A 22908-nucleotide genomic window follows, 5' to 3' on the forward strand; every position below is an offset into this window, starting at 1 on the left:
CAAGATTTTACATCTACTTAACAAGAAGCAGTGAAAACAACATAGAAGTTTCTCATCTCTCAAGATCCCTAGGTGCTCTTGGTGTTGTCAGCACAAATGATGTCTTTCTCTTTGCCTTTGAAATAATGTTGAACTGTGTCCTGATGAATCATACAACAGAAGTCATGGTATCACTGTGCCGAACAAAGACACTATTTTTCCAACTTTTATCTCTCAGTTTCTCATTCCTCCTTCCTTGTTTTGGAGATGGTCCAAAATCACCCCTCCTATTGGTTACAGGAGGCAAATCATCTTGTGTCACCCTACCTCTAACTGGAATCATCTAAAGTAAAAGTAAAAACAGATGTTCATCCCCTTTTCTAAGGCTCCCTCAGAGTTTACATTACATTACAAATAAATGCACATTTCCTTCCAGATACAAAGAAGCCATAAATAAAGTCACATTCTCTTGTCAACATATTTTAACCCAAGCTCAACAGATATCAGAAAATAAAGGTTCCTCTCTGGGAGAGATCGATTAAAGAAATACATGGTTTGTTTAAACAAAGTGTCATCTTATGAACCACAGAATCCCCACAGTGCAGAAAGAGGGCACTCGACCCATCGGGTCCGCACCAACTCTCCGAAAAAGCATCTTATCCAAGCCCAACCCTTCCCCCCGCCCTATCCCCGTAACCCTGTGCATTTAGCGTAGCAAATCCACCTAACCTGCACAGCTTTGGACCATGGGAGGAAACCGGAGCATTTGGAGGAAACCCACCCTGACAGGGGGAGAACGTGCAAACTCCACACAGGTCATCCAAGAACAGAATCGAACCTGGGTCCCTGGTGCTGTGAGGCAGCAGTGCTAACCACTGTGCCACTCTAAGTCTAAATTCAGATTATTTTAGCCATTCCTTCAAACTGATTTTTTAAAAACCTAATTACATTGTGCCAAGACACATGTGGCTACTTCAGCTCAAGACTCAGCCATAAAACAACTTTGTTTCTTCACAAACAACTTTCCCCTTTCTGACTAACAGAAATTGAAACTGAACCATTTAATTTAAACTGTAGTCACAGAATAAATTTTTTTAGATAATACAGTTTCTAAAAATCAGTAGAATTATCAAAGTCTTACACGGATAAGTGGTCAAATGTGTCACCAAGTTTGCAAACAGCCTGTTTCAGGGGGTTGCCAGGGAGATGGATTAAGTTGATGGCTGGAACAGAGTTTATGACAGAAAATAAAGAAAATGGGCTCAATTTCTGTTCTGAAATCATGACCTCGATGTCAGAAACATTTCCAGGTCCAGACCTTGGGCACAAGCAGGCTAATTTGTGGCTAGGATGTGCACTCACTGTCCAATTAGTGATGGCAGAGGCATGCCAGAAGCTGCAAAGTGGCAAGTTGGGCATGATTCACAGGTGTGCCTTCAGGTATCAAAACTCGAAGCTCAGAAAGCTCTTTCCAAACCTCTCCACCTCAACAAGACATGCTCACTTTAAATCACTCCTTTACCTCTTTGACCAAATGTTTCCTCATGTGTCTCAGTGTCAAAGCTTGTCTTAGTCCTGTGAAGTGATTTGGAATGTTTTGCTGTTAAAGTGTTATATAAATTTTTTGTTGTGTATGTAGTTCCAAACAAATGGGGAGGTGGGTAAATCTCAAGCTTTGTGCAATAGTGTAAAACGGGTGTTAGTGACTGGCAATCTGATTTATCTCTCATCTAATTTATATTTCCATCAGCACAGCCATTCAGCACATGCATTATTAGGAGCCAGCTGATTGGTCATCATGTTACAGCCTATTAATAGTTTATTAAAAAGACCGTACACCAGAATTAAAAGACTTTGATTTGTATTGTGTTCTCCCCTACTTCAGTTACTTGAAAGGGATGTACTCATTTGGGCTGGTGGAGACTAACTTTTATGACCTGGCAGAGAAAGTAGCCAAAGAAGTAAGTAATAACTTAAATATATCTTTAGAGGTAAGAGGGATTGGTGCTTTTTGAAGAATCATGGGGGGCGATTCTCCCAAAACAATTCTAAGTGCCGAATTTGCGTGAAAATTGGAGTAACTCCCGCCAATTTTTTTTTAGCGGGATTTTCAGAATGAATCTCCCACACTCTGAGCACTGCAGAGTGCCCTAGCGAGATTCACACTGAAAATCTGGGGGCGGGGCCTTTTCCCACTGGAGAGGCTGGCAGTATAGCACTGAGCGGGCTACTGCGCATGTGGTGATTTGTCAGAGCAGAGATCGGCGCATGTGCAGTGGCCCGCACTGCCAGCCTCCCAGATCTCTCCGGGCCAGCCCCGATCACCCCCTTCCCTCCTTCTGCCACTGATCCCTGTGCAGAGTGGCACTGGGACCCCCCAACAGGCACTACCCCCCCCCTCTGGCCTCACCTGCTTGGCACTGCGTGATGCCTGTCAGCAGTGCCAAGATGCCCCTTGGGCAGTGCCAGGGGGCCAGACTGGCACTGCAAGACTGGCACTGCCCTTACCCCCGATCTCCTGAAGGGGCCTCAATGGCCTCTATTCCCTCCAGCGGGGTCGGGCCACCTGTTCCCCGTTTGTGTGGAGCAGCAGTAAACCCCGTTGGGGTGAACCACTCCTGGCCAGGATTGGGGGAGGGGGGGGTGATGCTAGCGGGCCCGTAGACTTTACAATCATAGAATCCAACAGTGCAGAAGGAGGCCATTCAGCTCATCAAGTCTGCACCAACCCCATAACCCTATGCATTTACCCTAGCTAGTCCCCCTGACACTAAGGGGCAATTTAGCATGGCCAATCCACCTAACCCGCACATCTTAGGACTGTGGGAGGAAACCGGAACACCCGGAGGAAACCCACGCAGACGGGGAAAATGTGCATACTCCACACACACAGCACCCAAGGCCGGAATTGAACCCGGGTCCCTGGCGCTCTGAGGCAGTAGTGCTAACCACTGTGTCGCCCCTTTAATTTAAATCAGCTCCGCGCCGATTTCCAGTGCAGAGCTGGTGACTCCAAAAAACCTGGAGCCGGAGACATGTAGAGGCCGTGGCACCCAGTCAGGAGCCCACTAAATGTCCTCTGCTGATGTCTCCTCGCCCATTGCACTGCTAGAGCAGCACAGCAGGCTGGGAGAATGCCCCCCCCCCACCCCATATATTCATTACATCAGTAACCATCGTTTGTGGCAAAATCAGCCAGCTGTACCACATTATAGCACATGCTCTGGTGCAAAATTCTAATAGCCTGTTCAGTAAACCTACTGATCAACGTATTGCCTGATTCAAAATACAACTGTAAAATGCTGCAATTTCGACCACTGCACCATCAGAAAGATATTTTGCCATTAAGGGGTCCACATGAGTCACATAGGTTTTTGGACAGATTGACAGTAGGAGTGAACTGATTTGGATGGTGTGCACGAATCAAAAAGAGGAATGCAAGTTTGAGAACTGAAGTTCACAAAGTGGGGAAGGGGAACCCTCTTTCTCTTCTCTTGAGGAAGTGATAATGTAGCTAGCTTTTCTACACTATCCTGGAGTGGGAAACCTCTGTCGGGAATTTCCTGATAAATGAAGCACAATAGAAATAAATGTATAAATCAAAGGAAGTGATTGTATTGCATTTATAGATATGCACAAATGGAAAAACATTTTTTTTTTAAACTGTTGCTTACAACCAAGGAGAGTCATGGAGATGCACCCAGGGAGCTATGACAAAGTGCATATGCCATTCCTTATTCTTTGCAATTGGGATGTTTGCCAATCCCATGCATTGAACACTCCCACAAATGTCAGAGGACACTGGAGACCCAATAAAACTGCCACATACACACTTGGAAGGACTGTAATTTCCAAGCTCCTGGGCACCATATTTAAGGGGTACCCGAAAAATGCGCTTGGAGCCACCCCCCAAAAGTTCCCAGATAAGGATCGCACGGCAATTTCCTGGGAGTGCTGACTTCCCCTGGGCAATTGGCCTGCACTAGAGGTCATCCAAAAATGCGATTTAAATTGCTAACTTCAGATGGTTCCCACTATGTTACATCAATAGTTACCACCTAATGTCAGTCCCACACCAACCCCCCACCCCCCGCCCCCCCAGGGACACTTCCTGCCAGGTCAGACTCCTCTTCCCACCCCCCCCCCCCCCCACACACATCCGAACACACCGCTGGGCCCCATCCTTACCTCCCCCAAGCCTCGAACTAACCCAACATCTGCCACCCCCCCCCCCCCCCCCATGCCCCCCCCCCCCCCCCCCTCCAAACCCATGTGCCTTGTATTGTTACCTGCCTTTTCAAGGACCCTGGAACCTGACTGGATCTTTAAACTTACTGGTTTAAGAAGGGAGGCGCGGCTTACTTACTTGCAACTCTACAGCCCCCAACGCTAGGTTCGAGGGATGCTGCACTGCCCTGATCTTGCTCAGCCTGAGTCAGAGGGTTTTGCGAGATGGGGTCGCCTTATTTCAAAGTAAGAACTTTCCAGCAGAGTGGAAATCTAACTCTATTGCTGTTCAATCGGAAATTATGACCCAGTGGCTGAATTCTTCCAGCTGTTCACGCCCTCAGAGGAGATTGCAGAGAGGATGAAGAATTTGGCGCTCAACTAAATCTCTATTCACTGCAAAAGGACGGGAGAATCCTGCTGACATGAACGGCTGGAGAATCCCGCCCCATGTCTTTAAACATCCACAGTATAAACTTTTGTCTTTTTTTTAACCCTCCTCTATCTCCTTCCAATCAGGCTTTGGCTCTGAACCCAAAGGATGCCTGGTCTATGCATACCCTGGCACATGTGTATGAAATGAATGCAAATGTGGACAATGGATTAAAGGTTTTGAAGCAGATGGAAAACAACTGGAAGGTAAACCTAAGAAAGCCAAGTGAAGCCCCTGATTGAGCCCCATTAAAAGCGATAAGTGCAGTTAAGACAGCAGCTAGTACAGCAGTGTAGAGCAGCGTGGGAATGAATTTCATTCGTTCCCGATCTGCTGTAGGGAGGTTGGTTGTCTCTGTTCAGTCTTCCCAAATGATGTGGAGATGCCGGCGTTCCCAAAGGCAGTGAAGAAGAAGAACATTGGAAGGAAAACTGTCATCACTGGGGTTTCTGTTATATACTTGCTGGTTTCTTGCTGAGAAAGTGTAGGGAAAGGAATTTTGTTCCCCATTTGCTTTTTTCTAAAAGATGTTAAATAATTGAATAACTGTTAGCATCCAGTTGAGTTTGATCCAACTGATAAAAAGTATTCTTGCTATAGCTGTTGTTGGCTGATCTGTTTGTTATTGTTCTGTGATCTTATTGAATGGCAAAGCAAACTCAAGGGGCCGAATGGCCTACTTCTGCTCTGATTTTGTATGGTCGTATGATAGAAAATCTGAAAAGTCAACTGCTAGTTGAAAAGAGCTAGAGCAATGGGAATAGGTGACTGTCATAGGCAACTCCAATCAGTCATGGAATGGTGAAAAGAGCCAAAAATAATACATTTATGGAAATGTTTTAATAGTTGCTTTTCATCTATTCACAGGACTCTGACATGATCAGCTGTCATATTTATTGGCATTGGACACTCTACCATATTGAAAAGGTTTGTAAGTGATTTGAACACTTGCACCTTCCCATGTTTGTTTGTACCTACTATTTGTCATGTTACACTTAATATCCACAGCCTGACTTTCCAACATCAATACAGTGGAACCCCGATTTAACGCGCCCCGATTTAGCGCAAATTCGGATACAACGCGATGAATCATTGGACCCCTTTTTTTCTGCTCATGATTGGCAAAATCGGGAGGAACCCCGATTTAGCGCGACCCCGCTTTTTTCGCAATAACATTTTATGGACCCCAACCATCGCGTTATAACGGGGCCGCACTGTACATTGTAAGCTGTTCCACTGGATTGAAGGATCCTACACTTCTTTTATGCTGGGGTGTATACCATGAATATTTCATAATGCTACTGATAGGAGAAGATTTGATCTGATAATCTGAAAATAACTTGACAAGGTATGTTACAAGAGGGGACTGGGTGATGCAGTGAATTCTTCTGAATGGCAGAATGAATGGAAAGTCAGGATAAGATTGTCGGGGGGGGGGGGGGGGGGGCGGGGAAGAGAGAGAGAGTGGGGAGGCTGGACTTCTGCTTAACTCAGTGGCAGTCCTTGAACCCAGTCAATGTCCTGAGGGTATTTAAATATTTTAGTCAGATTCCTAATGGAAATCCCACCTGCATAGGGAAGGAACTTGAGGTCAGATGCGCTGTGTGCAGAAATTCAATGATGTCACTCTGCTGCACCTGGTCTGCCAGAAAGCTTTTTTCATAGAATCCCTACAGGTGGAAAAATTGTGTCTTCCAGTCTACGGGTCTAAAACACAGCTGCGATGATATGAGCAGTGCCATCATTAGTCCTGGTCACTGTCTAGTCTGTCACTCGCAATGGCATAACGGAATAACACATAACAACTGAATATGCACAGTACTGACAACAATCGCAGACTTATAAAAGAAAATTGGAGAAAATGCTTCAACAGGAAGTGTTCAAAGTAATCACAAAAAAGCCTGCATAATCATTGGAGCACTGCCCACCTGACTCTGCCCTCTGTGGAAATGGCCTGTTTACAGGTCCTGAACTCAAAACACTTGGTTAAAAATCATCTAAAAAGGAGCAAATTTGAAATAAAAGCAAAATGAACAATATATTCCTTATTGGTATAAAAACTGCTCTGGGTTAATAGAAACTTAAAGACCAGAAATGGGTATGGAGATCCAGCTGCTTGATCCCAGTTTTGTTGGTTCAAATTTACAATGACTTAAAAAGTCAGTTGCACTTGAAGACAAATTTATCAAGGCTCTTTGCCCATTGGCAGGGCTTCATATACAGCCTGTGGGAAAAGAGCTGTTGACTTTCTGTCTTTTGATTACAATGAAATCATAGAAATCATAGAAACCCTACAGTGCAGAAGGAGGCCATTCGGCCCATCGAGTCTGCACCGACCACAGTCCCACCCAGGCCCTACCCCCACATATTTACCCACTAATCCCTCTAACCTACGCATCTCAGGGGCAATTTTAACCTGGCCAATCAACCTAACCCGCACATCTTTGGACTGTGGGAGGAAACCGGAGCACCCGGAGGGAACCCACGCAAACACGAGGAGAATGTGCAAACTCCACACAGACAGTGACCCGAGCCGGGAATCGAACCCGGGACCCTGGAGCTGTGAAGCAGCAGTGCTAACCACTGTGCTACCGTGCCGCCCAATGGAAAGATGCCTGTGAATTTGAGATCTCTGTCAAGCTCCCAGTGGCAAAGCGGGGATTGAAAAAACGTTAATGCATTGTGAAATCCATCAAAAGAAAATTAATTTGGGCCAGTCTGAATCCATTTCTCAGTGAGTGGATATAAAAGCGCAGCATGAGGTCATCCAGTACATGCAGCTCACATAGAGGGGTATAAGAGATGAAAATGCTATACTGTAGAAATAAGGAATGTTGAAGCTGAGTTTTAGATCTTTGTTTGAGGCTTAGTAGAGAGATATTCATTCTGTAGCTGAATTGTACTTCATCTGGTCTGGGCAGTACTTTACCGTACCTTGGAGTGCTTAATATCTGCAATTATTATACTGAAACCCTATATTCTGCTTATATCGATATTCTTGGATAACATTCTTAATATAGACTTCTTTTTGCACAGGGTGAATATGAAGCGGCACTCGCACTGTATGATGATAAAGTGAGTATAAACTATAGGTGAAGTTTGAAAAAAAAAGAACGTAGGCATTTTGATTTGTTTTTCATTCATTTGATTTCAAGGGTTAGGTCTGGATTAATATTTTGAAGTTGCATATTCAGCATCTAGTGTTAATACGGTACCTGAAATGCATGTTATCCAGACGGTATTTTATTAACATTCTACCCTACTGCTCCATAAACTGGGAAGAATCAAAGTTGTCTAAGTGCTGACACTTCCTGCCTTGCATATTACACAATTGCAGCAGTGTTGAAAGGAAAAGTGCTTTGCAGTTTCCATTTAATTTTCTCATTCTGCTACTTTTACCTGCATATGGCTGTTTAGCAGCAGGACTAATTTGTGTAAGAAAAGTGGAGTTCTTTGAAGAGCCCATGTGACAATTGCCTTTTTTACTGTTCTATTAAACCTTGTGCCAACCAAGCCACTCAAGTCGGATCCACCCTCCAGTCCATTGTCCAGAACTTTCCCATTGGATTTGTGTATTTTAGGTTGTGGATTTAAATATTTGAATTGGTAAACATTAGAAATAAGGTATAGTTTTAAGTGGCACAAAAAGAGAAAATGCTGGAAAATCTCAGCAGTTCTGACAGCATCTGTGGAGAGAGAATAACGTTTCGAGTCTGGATGACCCTTCGTCAGAGCTTTAGTTTTAAGTGGGTTTAATTTAATGTTTTGTGCCTGGAAGGGTAAACCTATAGTTGGTAAACCTATATGCTGCACAAAAGAGTTTGCAGATGTGGGGGTTGGCTTAAATTTTAACTGTGATTCTATTGTGCTTAGTTAGGGTTACAGCATGAATAATAAGTAGTAGTAGCAGCTGTTGCTTAGCAACTGGAGGTCTTCTAAGGTAGAAAAGCTTTTTAGTTTTGGTTTTAGCTGGATATATTGCAGCTGGGTACATGACACTGGAGAGTCAACGCCTCTCAACTCTGCCAGGAGAAGCTGGACAGGACAAGGAAGATGTAAAGATGCAGGCTTCCTAAGGATAACCAGTGAATTGGGACAGAAAGAATGTCTTAAGATGACTGGAGTTAAGAGAACAGACGCCAAGATATTGTTCAGAAGAAATCAAGGAAATGTAAACAAAGAGTTCTGAGTTAAAGAGACAATTGCAGTAATCAGATTTAAAGTGGGACAGTAGACTTCAGAGGCAAATAAAGTGTTTAATGCCATTTTACTAGAGTCAGGGAATCAAGAGTTAAAGCAATTGTGAATAGTTGGTACAGCAGTCAAGACAAAGGAAGGGGTGGTGTAAAATCCTGGACTGGTTTTGCTATTGAAAGTGGAGCGGAAGCTTTGTTAAAAGTGTTATTTTGAAAACCTGGACTGATATCTGAGTGCAAACTGCAAAAGGAAAGCATTATTGTGAACAAAGATTTTAAAGCGTGTTTTTATGGAAGCGGAGTTTACAATCATCTGAAGGGATTCTGAGGAGAAATCCACAGACATTCACATGAGCTTCAGAGTGGAGAGTGTATTTGACCACAACCATCTTGTGTATTTAAAGGGACATTGTGTTTCTGAGACGGTTGTAGTTTAAGATATGCTTTGCTATCTGTGTTAATCTTAAAGCCTGTGTGTAATTGTGAAACTAAGGAAGTAGTAAAGTAGTATTGTATTGGAATCCAATTTTTCCACGTTTAATAAATGTTTTTTCTAGTTGTTATAATTAGTTAGTGGTCCTGTGACTCTGTCCCTCTATGTTTTATAACAAAAAGTAAAAGGGCTGGAATGTTACCAGCATTTACGCCAGTGGGATTTTCCCATTCCGCTGCAGTGAACTGAGATTTGCCTAGGTGCCAAATTCTTCAACCTTGTTGTAGTGGAAGCGTGGCATGAATGGCCGGTAAGATCGTGCCCAAGGTCTTTTGAGCCAGGGTTCCATTCTGGAATCTTCTCGTCCAGTTATCAACTGAGACTGTAATACAATTGTATTTCAGGAGATAATTAATCATGTGAAACACTAAATAGATGTTTTAATGTGGATAGTACAATGTAAATACAAGTATTTTAGTTTATTACTGTCCTCAACTACGTTGTTTTTTTTCTGGTTTCTAAATGTTATTTTCTCTATACCATGATTCTGTGATTCTATATGCAGATTTCCAGAAGTTGTTTCAAATCTGGAGCAATGTTGGATGTGGTGGACGCATGTTCTATGTTGTATCGACTGCAGATGGAAGGTACATTTTTTCCCTTGTCCAATGCTTCAAATCAAATTCAGTATTCACATTTTTCTATTTAAATCTATCCACAATGTCGTCTGTGCTGCATCTGCAATTTCATCCTTCCAAATCAAACCTCATCCATACTATCTATTCCTCTGATTCTGCTGCATGCACCACTCTGCACCCCTATCATTGACAGCTGTGCCCTAAGTTACCTGATCTCTTAAAGCCCTGATAAAGATTTTTGGTCAGCTCTTCTAATATTTATTCCTTAGACTTGGCTGTTTTGTAATGACAGCTCTGTGATCAGCTTTGGGACATTTAGTTGCATTGAAGCTGCTGCGTAAATACAAATAGTGGTAGAAACAGTTTTCGATGTGGTTATCACACATAATACACAAAGAAACATCTGTTCTTAATAATTACATTGTTGGAGGTATGGAGGGATCCAAGTAAAGATCAGTGACTATCTCATAGTGAGAGCAGAGTATAAATTATCATTAATCAGATTCATAGGTTCTTTTCATTTTGTTTTGTTAACTTTGTTCCCTGTTTAGTTCTATTTACTACAACTTTTGTTGGTCTCATTTAGATGAAAGGATACAGGACTGTGCACAGTTTTGGATCCCTCTCCCTATAGAAAGGACATGAAAACCAGATGCATAGATGCATTTGGGTAAAATGAGTGATGAGAAACCATAGGTATGTATAGAGATTTCGATATTGGTAATATTTTCCCTGATCAGAAAAAAAACTAGAGGAGATTTAATATTGGGATTTTAAAACCAATGTGGGATTTGATAGGATTAATAGGGAATATTATTGCTTTTGGGGAGTTAGTCATAAGGACTCATCATGGAGTGAAGAGAGATTAGATGAAATTTCATTATGAAGAAGGTAATTGGACTCTAATGTTCTGTTCAGCTATAGTTGACATATATCATGAGGAAAAAGGGGATAAACATTTATAATGGAGAAGATGCAGGATGGAAACTGGGGCAGTGAGATAGTTTGATTTAGGATTGCTCTTCTCTGTGACAGACACAGAGCTGAATTGCCTCTTTTTGTGTTGTAAGCTTCTACAGTTCCATAAGCTTCTTTACTATTTAAGGGGAGAGTGGAAGCTGCAAGAAAATTAGCTTTGTGAAGGTTGAGATGGAAAATACAATTGCAGTGGTTCTTGCTCTCCAGGATGACCCTGGAGTAATGAGAGGAATTAGCTGCTGAGAGGGATCAGTGTCACTTCTGGTTTTTTGAGCCAAATCTGGTGACCCAACGTCTAGGACAGGCGTTATCTACTGTACAGTTTGCTTCCATGGAATTGGTGTTGTATTGGGGACTATGATCAAAGCTGTGTAGATAAGGGAACCAGAAATTCAGGAGAAACAATCATGTAACAACTTACTGGAGGTGTCGATGCCAGAGTAAGTGACTAGCCAAAGATGAGAGAATTGAAAGTTGGGGATTGTGGTGGTGAAGGAATTCAGAGAGAGAGAGAGCTTTGTTTAAACATAGAATCTCTACAGTGCAGAAGGAGGCCATTTGGCCCATCAAGCCTGCACCAACCACAATCCCGCCCAGACCCTAACCCCGTAACCCCACATACTGAGGGGCAATTTTCCATGGCCAATCAACCTAACCCACATATCTTTGGAGTGTGGGAAGAAACCGGAGCACTGGGAGGAAACCCATACAGACACGGGGAGAATGTGCAAACTCCACACAGAACACAATGGCAAAACACGCAAAAAGATGAGCAAAGGGATATTTAGAGGGAAGGTAATTGAGACGTAATCAAAAATTATGTTGCTAATCAAAATCTTCAAATTAGTTGCGTTAGTCATCAAGGATAAGGAGCTTATCAATGTAGAGTCAGGATAGAAGGGAGGGTTTTCAAGAGGGAAGGTATCAAGGGATTGGATGGGGACTGTAAACAATAAGGATTTTGTTATAAGTGTAGAAGATGGCACAGCAAATTGTTTAAATTTGGAAATGTGTTGCAGATTTTATAGGCAAGCTAAGATAAAACCCAGCACTCACACCCAGAAGAGTGCTTTTAAAATGGTGTTTTAATTTATTCTTTCTGTTTTTCACGTGTTATGGTATGTTGGATCACATAATTTAATGCAAATATGAAGACTGAAAAAACAAGCCAGATCCAATTTTCTACTGACAGTACAGTCTCCCACACAGGTATTAATGTTGACAATCAGTGGAAGAAACTTGTCGGAGTCACCAAGAGCCATGCCAAGGACCATGTTCTTATCTACAATGACAGCCATATACTGATGTCACTGCTTGGAGCTAAAGAGACTGACACTGCAAATCAGCTTATCACATCGCTGCAAGAAGTCTGTCAGTAAGTATGCACATAAATTGGACACTTGGGAGTCACATAGTTCGAGATCTGTCCCCCTCAAGAGGGTGATACCTATATTGCCAGATTCTGGGTGTGAAGCCATGATACTTGACTTGTTGACATATTGTGATATATCTGAAAGTCTTATGTATTTTTAAATGATTTACTGATGATGAACCCTTTTTGCACTTTAACTATTGTTTTATCATAGAAATCATAGAAACCCTACAGTGCAGAAGGAGGCCATTCGGCCCATCGAGTCTGCACCAACCACAATCCCACCCAGGCCCTACCCCCACATATTTTACCCACTAATCCCTCTAACCTACGCATCCCAGGACTCTAAGGGGCAATTTTTTAAACCTGGCCAATCAACCTAACCCGCACATCTTTGGACTGTGGGAGGAAACCGGAGCACCCGGAGGAAACCCACGCAGACACGAGGAGAATGTGCAAACTCCACACAGACAGTGACCCAAGCCGGGAATCGAACCCGGGACCCTGGAGCTGTGAAGCAGCAGTGCTAGCCACTGTGCTACCATGCCGCCCTTAGGTGGTATCGTTCATAGATGTTGCAGCTCAAGGCTAGGGACAGAATTGAATCCCAAACTAATGGCGTGACGTCTCCTAACACAGCTGCCCTGAGGGTCAAAAATAAAGCATTTTAGCAATTTCAATTCAGCTCCCAGCAATACAAACATTGGGACCTACAAAACGTCCTCTAATCAGTGCTGACATCCTCATCTTAACAAGTATAATTTTTATCCCACCCACAATAAGTCAAAAGAAGATTGAAAATGGGACTTTGATTATTATACAAAATTGCACTGTGCTATATCTGATATCACTCCATCAGTATTAGCTGTGACTTTTTAAAATATATTTTTATTCGAGATTTTCCATTTTTACAAATAATGCAACACACTCTCAAAACTGGTATAGTATAGCTTGATCATTTTTCCATACTTTCTTTTAAAGTTTGTTAGTCACAAGTAGGCTTACATTAACATTGCAATGAAGTTACTGTGAATATCCCCTGGTCTTCACACTCCGGCGCCTGTTCAAGTACACCAAGGAAGAATTTAGCACGGCCAATACACCCAACCAGCACATCTTTTGGAGTGTGGGGAGAAACCGGAGCACCTGGAGGAAACCCACGCAGACATGGGGAGAACATGCAAACTCCGCACAGGCAGTGACCCAAACCGGGAATTGAACCTGGTCCCTGGCGCTGTGAGGCAGAAGTGCTAACCACTGTGCCACCATGCTCCCCAAATGTAGAATAAGACAGGAAGAAACCAACGAGTTGGTTCAATATGGTCAGTATACCCGACACTTCCACATATACTGGGAGTATATGAGTGTTCTTTATTAATAACAAATCTGCTTAAATTCATTTCTGAAAAATATGCAAATTGGCATTTAAAGAAAATTCACACCAGACAAACTGCAGTGAATTGTGTGCAATGTACCCTGGATTCTAGATTTTATTTTTATTTTTCAGAACTCCTGGTGAGAACTATCAACACCAGCTTGGTCGAGATTTGGGACTTCCTATCTGTCAGGCAATAACAGAGTTTGCTAATGGAAATTATGGTTGCACTGTGGATCTGTTAAATCCAATTCGTTATCAGATTCAGAACATTGGTGGCAGTAATGCACAGGTATTCTGCAGCATCTTTTCAGTATGACCTACATGAGCTGAAATCAGATTCAAATGTCAACCAACTTTAGCTCTGAAAATACACTGTGCAAGTGATAGCAACATAGGCACAGGAGTGGACCATTCATACCTTGGAATCCCCTCCCTCCCCCCTTCACAATTGATGCCCAATTGTGAGCCTCCTCTTGCCAATGCTGGGATTTTACCAGCGGTGAGGGACGCTTAGCAGACTGATGACTGAATGGTGGTGGTTGCACCTTTTCAGGTCCCCTGTGCCATTGGAAGCACCCCATACCCTCAAAGTAATTTTTCCCCCTTGCTTTTTATCACAACAACCCCTTTCCCCACCCCTCAGCCCCTCAACAGGACCTGTCACTTCAAGCTGTGTCCATTGCTGAGTCCATTTGATTTGCTGGCAGCTCTAGGAGGTATGATTTCTCACCAAAGGGGTGGGTTGGCCCACCTCAAGTCAATTAAAGGCCTTCTGGCCATTAAATTGTTACGGAGCAAGTTGGCCAAGGGGAAACAAACCATATGGCAACTGAGTCACTGTATCACTCCCCTGCTTTGTTTGATGTGTTTTCAAACTTCCCTTATGAACAATAAAACATAACCAAAAATCAGCCTGTATTAATCTCTAAAACGATTGTAGACACACCCAGTCACTGCTGTGAACCCTTGAGTCTGTGCTATTGTTCTGTAAATTGAGTTTGTGTCTTTATATGCCCTGTTTGCTGTTTATAAGCAGATCTCCCACTCACCTGACGAAGGAGCAGCGCTCCGAAAGCTAGTGGCGTTTGCTACCAAATAAACCTGTTGGACTTTAACCTGGTGTTGTTAGACTCCTTACTGAGTTTACCCCAGTCCAACGCCGGCATCTCCACATCATGCAACGGAAGCCGCAGACTGCCCTGCAGAGGGGGACCCACCACTATGGAGGGCTGGCTGCAAAGCAAGACCAATTATTATTTTTTAAAATAGCAAGAGAATGCCTCCATTTTGAGGTGTCCTCTCCCTCAATTAACTTCCATTGCATCCTGCTGCTGCTTTCAAGCTGGAAGGCTTCCGAATTGGCTCTCTAACTTTGAGAGCCCACTGACTTTAATTGGATGATAAGCCTACCCTCTGGCCATTATTGGTTGTCATCACATTGAGCGACCTTTTCCCGCACAGTGTGGAGCTGCTGATGTCCAGGTTTCAGGAACCCACAGGGAAAATTCGAGCCCAGGACTCTGAACATGTTATGTTATTGTACCAGTTAATTTGAACACAGCAGTGATATTGGGATTTATTTGACCGCATGTAGTCCCACCTCTTTAAAACAACTTTGTTTCTTGCAGAGAGATCTCTTTAACCTGTTGCTGATCCATGCTGCTTTAAAATCAGACAGCAGAGCTCACCAGAAACTAGCCAGGTATGTGCTAAAGGGCTGGATTTAGTGCTGGTGGCCCATTGTCAATCTCAAAAACGGGGTTGGAGGGAGGTGAGGGCTGAGCGCAAACTTACTTCGGTTCAGTGGGACCTGGGGCTGCACCTTGTCAGTGGCAACCAATTAGTTGGTCTACTAATTGCTGTCTATTATATGGATGGTTGCCTGTCCCCAAGAACTGCCAATCAATCAAAGGGCCAGCAGTTCAACAGTGCCAGGGAGGAGCAGTGTGCAGTGACGGACATGTACCTTCATAACAAGTTAAGTGGGGTTTAGAGGTGTCAGGACCAGCTAGGTAAGCCCTGGCAGTGGGAGTTGATGAGGGTAGCATTGCCACTGGGGAGGGGGTTTCTCCTTGGTCAAAGAATGCCCAACAAGGAAGTGATCCTTCTCCAGATCCAGCTGGGAGGTCACCAAGGTATACCTGGCAATCTCTGCACGTGGTGGAGGACTCAATTGAGTTCTGGTCAATACCCCAAACTCATTCTCTAGAGGGCCAATGCTAGCTTTAGTTACTTACTTCCTATTTAAATACTTGTACAGTTTTTATATTACTAGCTAACTCCATCATACTCTGATTTCTGTCTCTTTATCATCTTTACCATCATTCCTTGCTATTTCTTAAAATCTGTACAATCCTCTGACCTAATCTTTGCAGATTTGCACAGTTTTTTTCAATTTAACACCAACCTTAATGTTTTACTTAGCCTTGAATTGAAGTCAGTTTTTCCTTATGGAGTAAAAGTGCTGCCAGAACTTTGCAGAATGAATTTAATTAATTGAACTCATTCCACTTTCTCTTAAGATATCTTTGTGCCCTCTCTGAAGTGAAATGATTTTGTTAGAGTTCTTTAGCACCAACCCCCACCTCCCGACAAGGATAAATCTTCCTTCTGAACTTATTACTAGATTAAAATCTTAATCAAAAAGAAATTCTAAAATATGATAAGAACTTAATCAGCTATGCTGGCTAACAATTTGCTCTTAAGATGAATGGCCTTTCTTCTAGGAGTTTTCAAACAAAACAAAATGAGCTCGGAAAGAAACATGCAAGTATTTTCTGAGAGCTGTGTCTCTTAGTCTCCTCTATCAGAACACAGAATCTTATAATTAAGAATTCTAGATAAATTATAGGGTTCATGAGGTTTATGGAATGAGATCACAACCTATTTAATGGTTCCTATAATAGTTTAGAAATTTATGTATTGGATTATGTTATAATATTGTTTGAATATTACAATACAAGATAACTGAACTCATCTAAAAGCACTAACTTCAAATCCACTTAAAAATAGTTAAGGGGGAGGTGATTCTCCCAGGCTGGGAGTCAAAAGCGCAGGCTGTTTAGAAAGCTCCCCGCTGGGTGCCATGGCCTCCGCGTGTCTCCAGCCGCTGGATTTAATATTTAAATCCTGATTTCAAATCTCCGGGCCCGCTAACTTCTCTCCCCCTGCCCCACTCCCCAGTGGCAGTGTGGGGCTACTGTGTAGATGCCGATCTCCGCTGTGACAGATCGGTGAGTGCACAGTGGCCTGCTCACCACTATGCTGCTGGCCTCTCTAGTGGGAATAGGCCCCACCCGCTGGTTTTTATTGTGATTCGCGCTGGGGCATCCTGCAGTGCTCAGGGTGTGGGAGATTCATCTTGAAAATCCCGCTTTAAAAAACAGCGGGATTTACTCCCATTTTTACACGATTTCGGCACTTAGAATTTTTTTGGGAGAATATCAAAACAAATAACAAACTAATTTTATACTTGCAATCCAGGTAAAGTGTAGCTCTTGTTCTCTTTATCTCAGTTCATTCAATCCTCTAGCTCCTCATGGAGTTTGCAATCTGACTACTTGTTTACCTAAGTATAAAGAAATACTGTTGGTTTTAGAGTACAATCCTTATTATGTGTCATATTTCTGAGGTTCTTTCTCTGAGTGATTATTTTAAATCAAAACGAAGGGCGGGCTTTTACAACCCTGTTGCATGGGGACAGGGTTGGAAAATATGATGAGCCATTTAAAAGTTCATTGACTTTGGTGGGCTTGGAAAACCCTACTGGCGGGAGGAGCCATTAAATTCCGCCCAACATGTTTTTCTGAAAACAAGTGTCATATTATCAGTTTAAGCCTAGTTAGCTGTCTGGAATGGCAAGGCTCTCAAGGCTTCTTGTCTGGGAAGTAACCCTGTGTTTGCGAAAGTAGTAATGTGTATGTACTTTTTATAGAAAACTTTTAACCGTATTTTATTCCAGTTAATTGTTTAACCTTTTCATAGACTGAGACAATTCCTTAACAATTTTGTCAAATTAATGGCAATACTTGCTCAATTTGGTGCTGCCGAAGTCTACCCACATGGAATTTGATTAAGACTAACAAAATTAATGTCATTTCTGAGCCTAGTAAAACAGAGATTTTCAGCTCATTAGTCTAGCTAAGGTTTGAACATGAGTCGGACAAGTAATTGAATAGCAAGTTAAACCTCTGCACTATTTCTTATGATCTAAATCTTGTAATTGAATTAGAATTAATCATTTATTTCAGATTTACTGACTTTACTTAAAACCCAATTAAGGCAGTCATGCTTACTGGGGTATGCTGGAAACGGGTATGTCAGTGCAATCTTCAGTTTCCCCAGGCCATTGTTTCTTGAAAACACTACTTTTTGACTCCTTAATTACTGCACAAGGTACTGCAAGATTATTACTTCTAAATTTAAGTGCACGGTGGCACAGTTGTTAGCACTGGGGAACTAGGTCGATTCCGGCCTTGGGTGACTGGGTAGAATTTGCATGTTCTCCTTGTGTCTGTGTGGCTTTCCTCTGGGAGCTCCAGTTTCCTCCCACAGTCCAAAGGTGTGCAGGGCAAATGCAAAGGGTAACAGGGATAGAGTGGAGGGGAGGGCCTGGGAGGGATGCTCTTTCAGTGCAGACTCAATGGGCCAGATGGCCTTTTTTTGCACTGTGGGGATTCTATGATTCTATAAAATTTGACCAAAGTCTTAGAAATGATAAGTTCTTTACATAGCTAATTATGATTAGCAATGGCAATCACTTCCATTTAGCTCAGTTTGTGATTCATTTAATGGCCTGGATTTTGTTGTAGTCATTATAGTAAAACTCGCACTTGCTGTCATTGCTTCTCTAAAACTAACAGAGACTTCTCAAGTCTGCACATGCGATGTTAAATAGCTTTCAGTGATTTTACATTTTACTGTAGAATGCACTGTTGCAGTCCAACCACACTGCAATCATTAGAAATCATGGAGTTTGCATGAACTGATGGGAACTTGCCCTTTTGTGTGATTAGCCATGTTGTAAAAATGCCTGGATATTTGAAAGTGGTTTAACTAGGATACAAATTGGGCACCAAGTGCACATCACTGCTGAGAGGCCTGGAAAAACTAATTTTACATTTATGGAATGTCAGAATTATGATAAAGGATATATTTTTGATATTTTAAGTGTTTCATATTTCAGCTTTCACCATGATGTCATATGTATGTCATCATTTATTTCCCGCTCTGGAAAATGTTTAAAGTAGAAAATTCAGTGCATAATTCCATGAACTCTAAATTTGTCCAAGACTTGAATACTGCCACCACAACTAGGAAAGCCTTTCCACGATAGAGTACCTAAATACTGGAAGTGTAAATTTTATCATTCAAAGATCCCTTTTTCTTGTACCTTTTTTAATAATTTTATAATTTTGAAAATTCCCAAACCTAACAAAATAGAAAGTAAAAGACATATATCATTTGTAAATCAGAGCCACATTGCAACTTAAACTCTAATGAAGGTTGAAAAGCTGAATGGATTCACAAGAAGTCACAAACATATATCTTGCAAAATACCTGATATAGAAGATTCCCAACTTCCATCTTGCATAAAGCTCTTCGGCAACACTAAATTGCATCTGCATAAATTGGTAGATGCAGATACTTGATGCACAATGGAAAATTAAAAATTATGGGGACGATCTTACCCTCTTGTCCTGCGGCTGATCGACCAGCCCAGGAGGGTGGTCGCAATTGGCTACGGAGGCCAGCGATCGTGGGCAGTACCCAGAGGGTGGAGCTGACTAACAGTTCTCTCTGTTTCGCTGCACAGAACAGCGAGATCTGCGCAAGCATGATTGCGCTCTCTATTGTGAGCTGCTGGCTTTCCGGCAAGCTCAGGCCTTGTCGCCTCCCCCAACAGGCGGGAAACAGGTTTAACATCATCTTTTGCACAGAGTGGCAGAAGATTGGACTTGTACCCTTGCCGAAAAAACGGATCTGAAACTCCCGTTTTCATGCTTGTTCTGGGCTTAGAATTATTTTGGTAAGATTGCCCTGTGTGACTGTGTTCACCCACATTTGAGCATGGAATGTATAATGGCTTGATGCCCGATTCACAATTACAGAGGAAATATTACAATGACACACTTTGGCAGTCCTGATGCAATTATCCGACTAAACCACCCAAATGTAAAATTATAGTTGTTGTTTTCCATCTACATCAACCATAAGAAAGGAAGATTGCATAATAATCCTTAGCATATTTGTACTTCATTTTCAGATTGAACATTATTTTATGATTAGAAAAATAATTGTTATTCCATAGTCTGCTGCTTAGATATGTAAGCTGACTATCTGAGCAATGGGTGTGTGATGTAATAGCTTCAAGAGAACATCAGCATTAAACAGCAGAATTACAGGAACTGTGCTCATTCTGAAAACTATATCATTTTCAAATAAAAGCAGGAGATGAAGCGCCTGGATCCTGAAACTCTGTTAAGGGAAATTTTAAATTGATTTATTATTGTCACATGTATTGGTATCCAGTGAAAAGTATTGTTTTTTTACGCGCTATACAGACAAAGCATACCATACATAGAGAAGGAAAGGAGAGAGTGCAGAATATAGTCTTACAGTCACAGCTAGGGTGAAGAGAAAGATCAACTTAATATATGGTAGGTCCAGTCAAAAGTCTGACGGCAGCAGGGAAGAAGCTGTTCTTGAGTCGGTTGGTACATGACCTCAAACTTTTGTATCTTTTTCCTGACGGGAGAAAGTGGAAGAGAGTATGTCCGGAGTGCGAGGGGTCCTTGATTATGCTGGCTGCATTTCCGAGGCAGCAGGAAGTGTAGATTGAGACAATTAATGGGAGGCTGGTTTCTGTGATGGAATGGGCTTCGTTCATAATCTTTGTAGTTTCTTGTGGTCTTGAGCAGAGCAGGAGCCATACCAAGCTGTGATACATCCAGAAAGGATGCTTTCTATGATGCAGCTGTAAAAGTTGATGAGAGCGGTGGCGGATATCCCAAATTTCCTGAGCCTCCTGAGAAAGTAGAGATGTTGGTGGGCTTTCTTAACTATAGCGTCGGCATGGAAGGACCAGAACAGGTTGTTGGTGATCTGGACACCTAGAAACCTGAAGCTCTCAACCATTTCCGCTTCATCCCCGTTGATGTAGACAGGGGCATGTCCTCCATCAGGTTTCCTGAAGTCGATGACTATCTCCTTCTGTTTTACTGACATTGAGGGAGAGATTATCATCGCACCAATTCACCAGATTCTCTATCTCTCATGAGAAATGGAATCAAATACTTAACACATTTGAAATTTCTGATTATTTTAATAGAGGTGTTGGTGTATTTCAGATGAGTACACTAACTACATGTAAGTTATTATTCCATGGTGCAATTTCAGAGCTTTCACAAAGTATAATATAAACATGTGGGCTTTAGATCTATATTGATTTCCTCTAAATGTTATGACTGGCTACCATGTAATTTGCTAACTTTTAATTTTTTCTTTCACCAACAGATGCCTACTAATGGAACGAGATGCCTTCAGACCAAACTCGCCAATGACTGAAAGACTAACTCGCAAAGCCATAGCACTGCATAATGTGGACTGAATCAAAACTAAGGCACTTGCAATTTAAATGAGACAATTACTTTAATTTGGGTTAGAGGGATCTGCTAATAATGATAGTGGTTGTTATTGAGGAAAGGGGTGATGGAGACACAGCAGGAAAAGAACAGGAGAAGGAGGAAAAAAGAGATGCTTCCAGACCAAACTCGCCAATGACTGAAAGACTAATTCGCAAAACCATAGCACTGCATAATGTAGACTGAATCATGACTAAGACACTTGCAATTTAAATGAGACAAATACTTTAATTTGGGTTATGGGGATCTGCTAGTAATGAATGATAGTGGTTGTTATTGAGGAAGGGGGTGATGGAGACAGAACAGGAGAGGGACAGGAGAAGGAGAAAAAAAGAGTGGGAAGGAATACAGAAACAGGATGTGAAAGAGTGTGGGGGCATGGAGCAAGCACTGGAAAAGGAAAGAGGCTGCAGCGGGTGAAGGGATAAGTAGCTGGGGGTGGGGGGAGGATTGTCTTTGTACTCAATTTGCTTTCACAATAAAATTAATAAATGGACAAAAATATACTGAAATTTTCATATGTATGGATTCAGAACCAGCCTATTGTCAACTGATGTTTATCTCCATGCATTGTTGGAAAGCAATCATTCAAAACAGACTAATGTGCTATGTTATTGAAGAGGTGATTATGGTTTTCTCATATGGTGATCCATTTCACAAGGGATGTAAGTTACTATTGCAAAGGCCTGAGATTTCTCCTTGGGCGGAATGGGTCATGTTCAGAAAGCTATTTTGCAACACAAGCTGCATGAGTCTCCAAAGAGCTGATATGAGCAACAAATAAGGTATGAAAGTAATCTCCTTAGAAAGGAATCCAGAGTGCATCCAGAGATGAAGAGAAGGGAGGAACCTGAAATAATTAGAATCATCAGGGAAGGACTACTGAGAAAATTATTAAAACTAAAAGCTGACAAGTCCCCAGACTGTGAAGGACTTCAGTCTAGGGTCTTAAAAGAAGCTGCTGAGATAGTAAAAGGCATTGGCCTTAATTTTCCAATATTTCCTAGATCTTGGAAAGGTCCCAAAGATTGTAAAATATCAAATGTAACTCCCCCTATTTGAGTTAAGAGGGAGACAGAAAGTAGGAAACTATAGACCAGTTAGGTTAATATCTGTTCTAGGGAAATACTGGTATCTATTATTAAGGAGGTTATAGCAGGCACTTAGAAAATCTCAGTGCAATCAGGCACAGTCAACATGATTTTGTGAAAAGAAAATTGTGTTCAACTATTTTATACAGTTCTTTCAATAAAAGAAATTCCTGATCGGTAAGGGTATTAAGGGTTATGGGGATCAGGCGGGTAAGTGGTACTGATCCACGTCAGATCAGCCATGATCTTATTGAATGGCGGGGCAGGCTCGAGGGGCTAGATGGCCTACTCCTGCTCCTATTTCTTATGTTCTTATGTTCTTAATAAGTGACAAACAACATGGATAAAGAGGAGCCTATGTATGTGGTGTACCTAGATTTACAGAAGGCATTTGATGAAGTGTCATGTCAACGGTTACTACACAAAATAAGTGCTCATGCTGTAGGGCAGTGGTTCCCAAAGGGTGCGGCGCGCCACACTGGTGCGGCGAGAGAGGATGGCAAGTGTGGTGGGAAGATTCAAGGACAATCAAAGAAACAT

At 42.2% G+C, this 22908-nt stretch overlaps 1 protein-coding gene across 2 annotated transcripts in view; it reads left to right on the top strand.

Annotated features, from left to right (window-relative positions):
• ttc38 (tetratricopeptide repeat domain 38) overlaps positions 1-21810 on the top strand; it is a 47082-nt gene extending 25272 nt beyond the window's left edge. The window contains exons 6-14 of one of the 2 annotated variants that reach the window (XM_078220051.1): positions 1865-1940; positions 4726-4845; positions 5507-5566; positions 7676-7714; positions 9834-9915; positions 12094-12259; positions 13764-13923; positions 15263-15336; positions 21150-21810. In XM_078220051.1, coding sequence (XP_078076177.1) covers positions 1865-1940; positions 4726-4845; positions 5507-5566; positions 7676-7714; positions 9834-9915; positions 12094-12259; positions 13764-13923; positions 15263-15336; positions 21150-21243 — 871 coding nt within the window. In that variant the 3' untranslated portion in view covers positions 21244-21810. The remainder of the gene's footprint in view (positions 1-1864; positions 1941-4725; positions 4846-5506; positions 5567-7675; positions 7715-9833; positions 9916-12093; positions 12260-13763; positions 13924-15262; positions 15337-21149) is intronic. The other variant, XM_078220053.1, reaches the window with a different exon arrangement.
• Positions 21811-22908: the final 1098 nt, after the last annotated feature.

This window comes from Mustelus asterias, chromosome 9 (genome assembly GCF_964213995.1).
Source record: "Mustelus asterias chromosome 9, sMusAst1.hap1.1, whole genome shotgun sequence".
In the NCBI taxonomy this organism is placed as follows: Eukaryota; Metazoa; Chordata; class Chondrichthyes; order Carcharhiniformes; family Triakidae; genus Mustelus; species Mustelus asterias.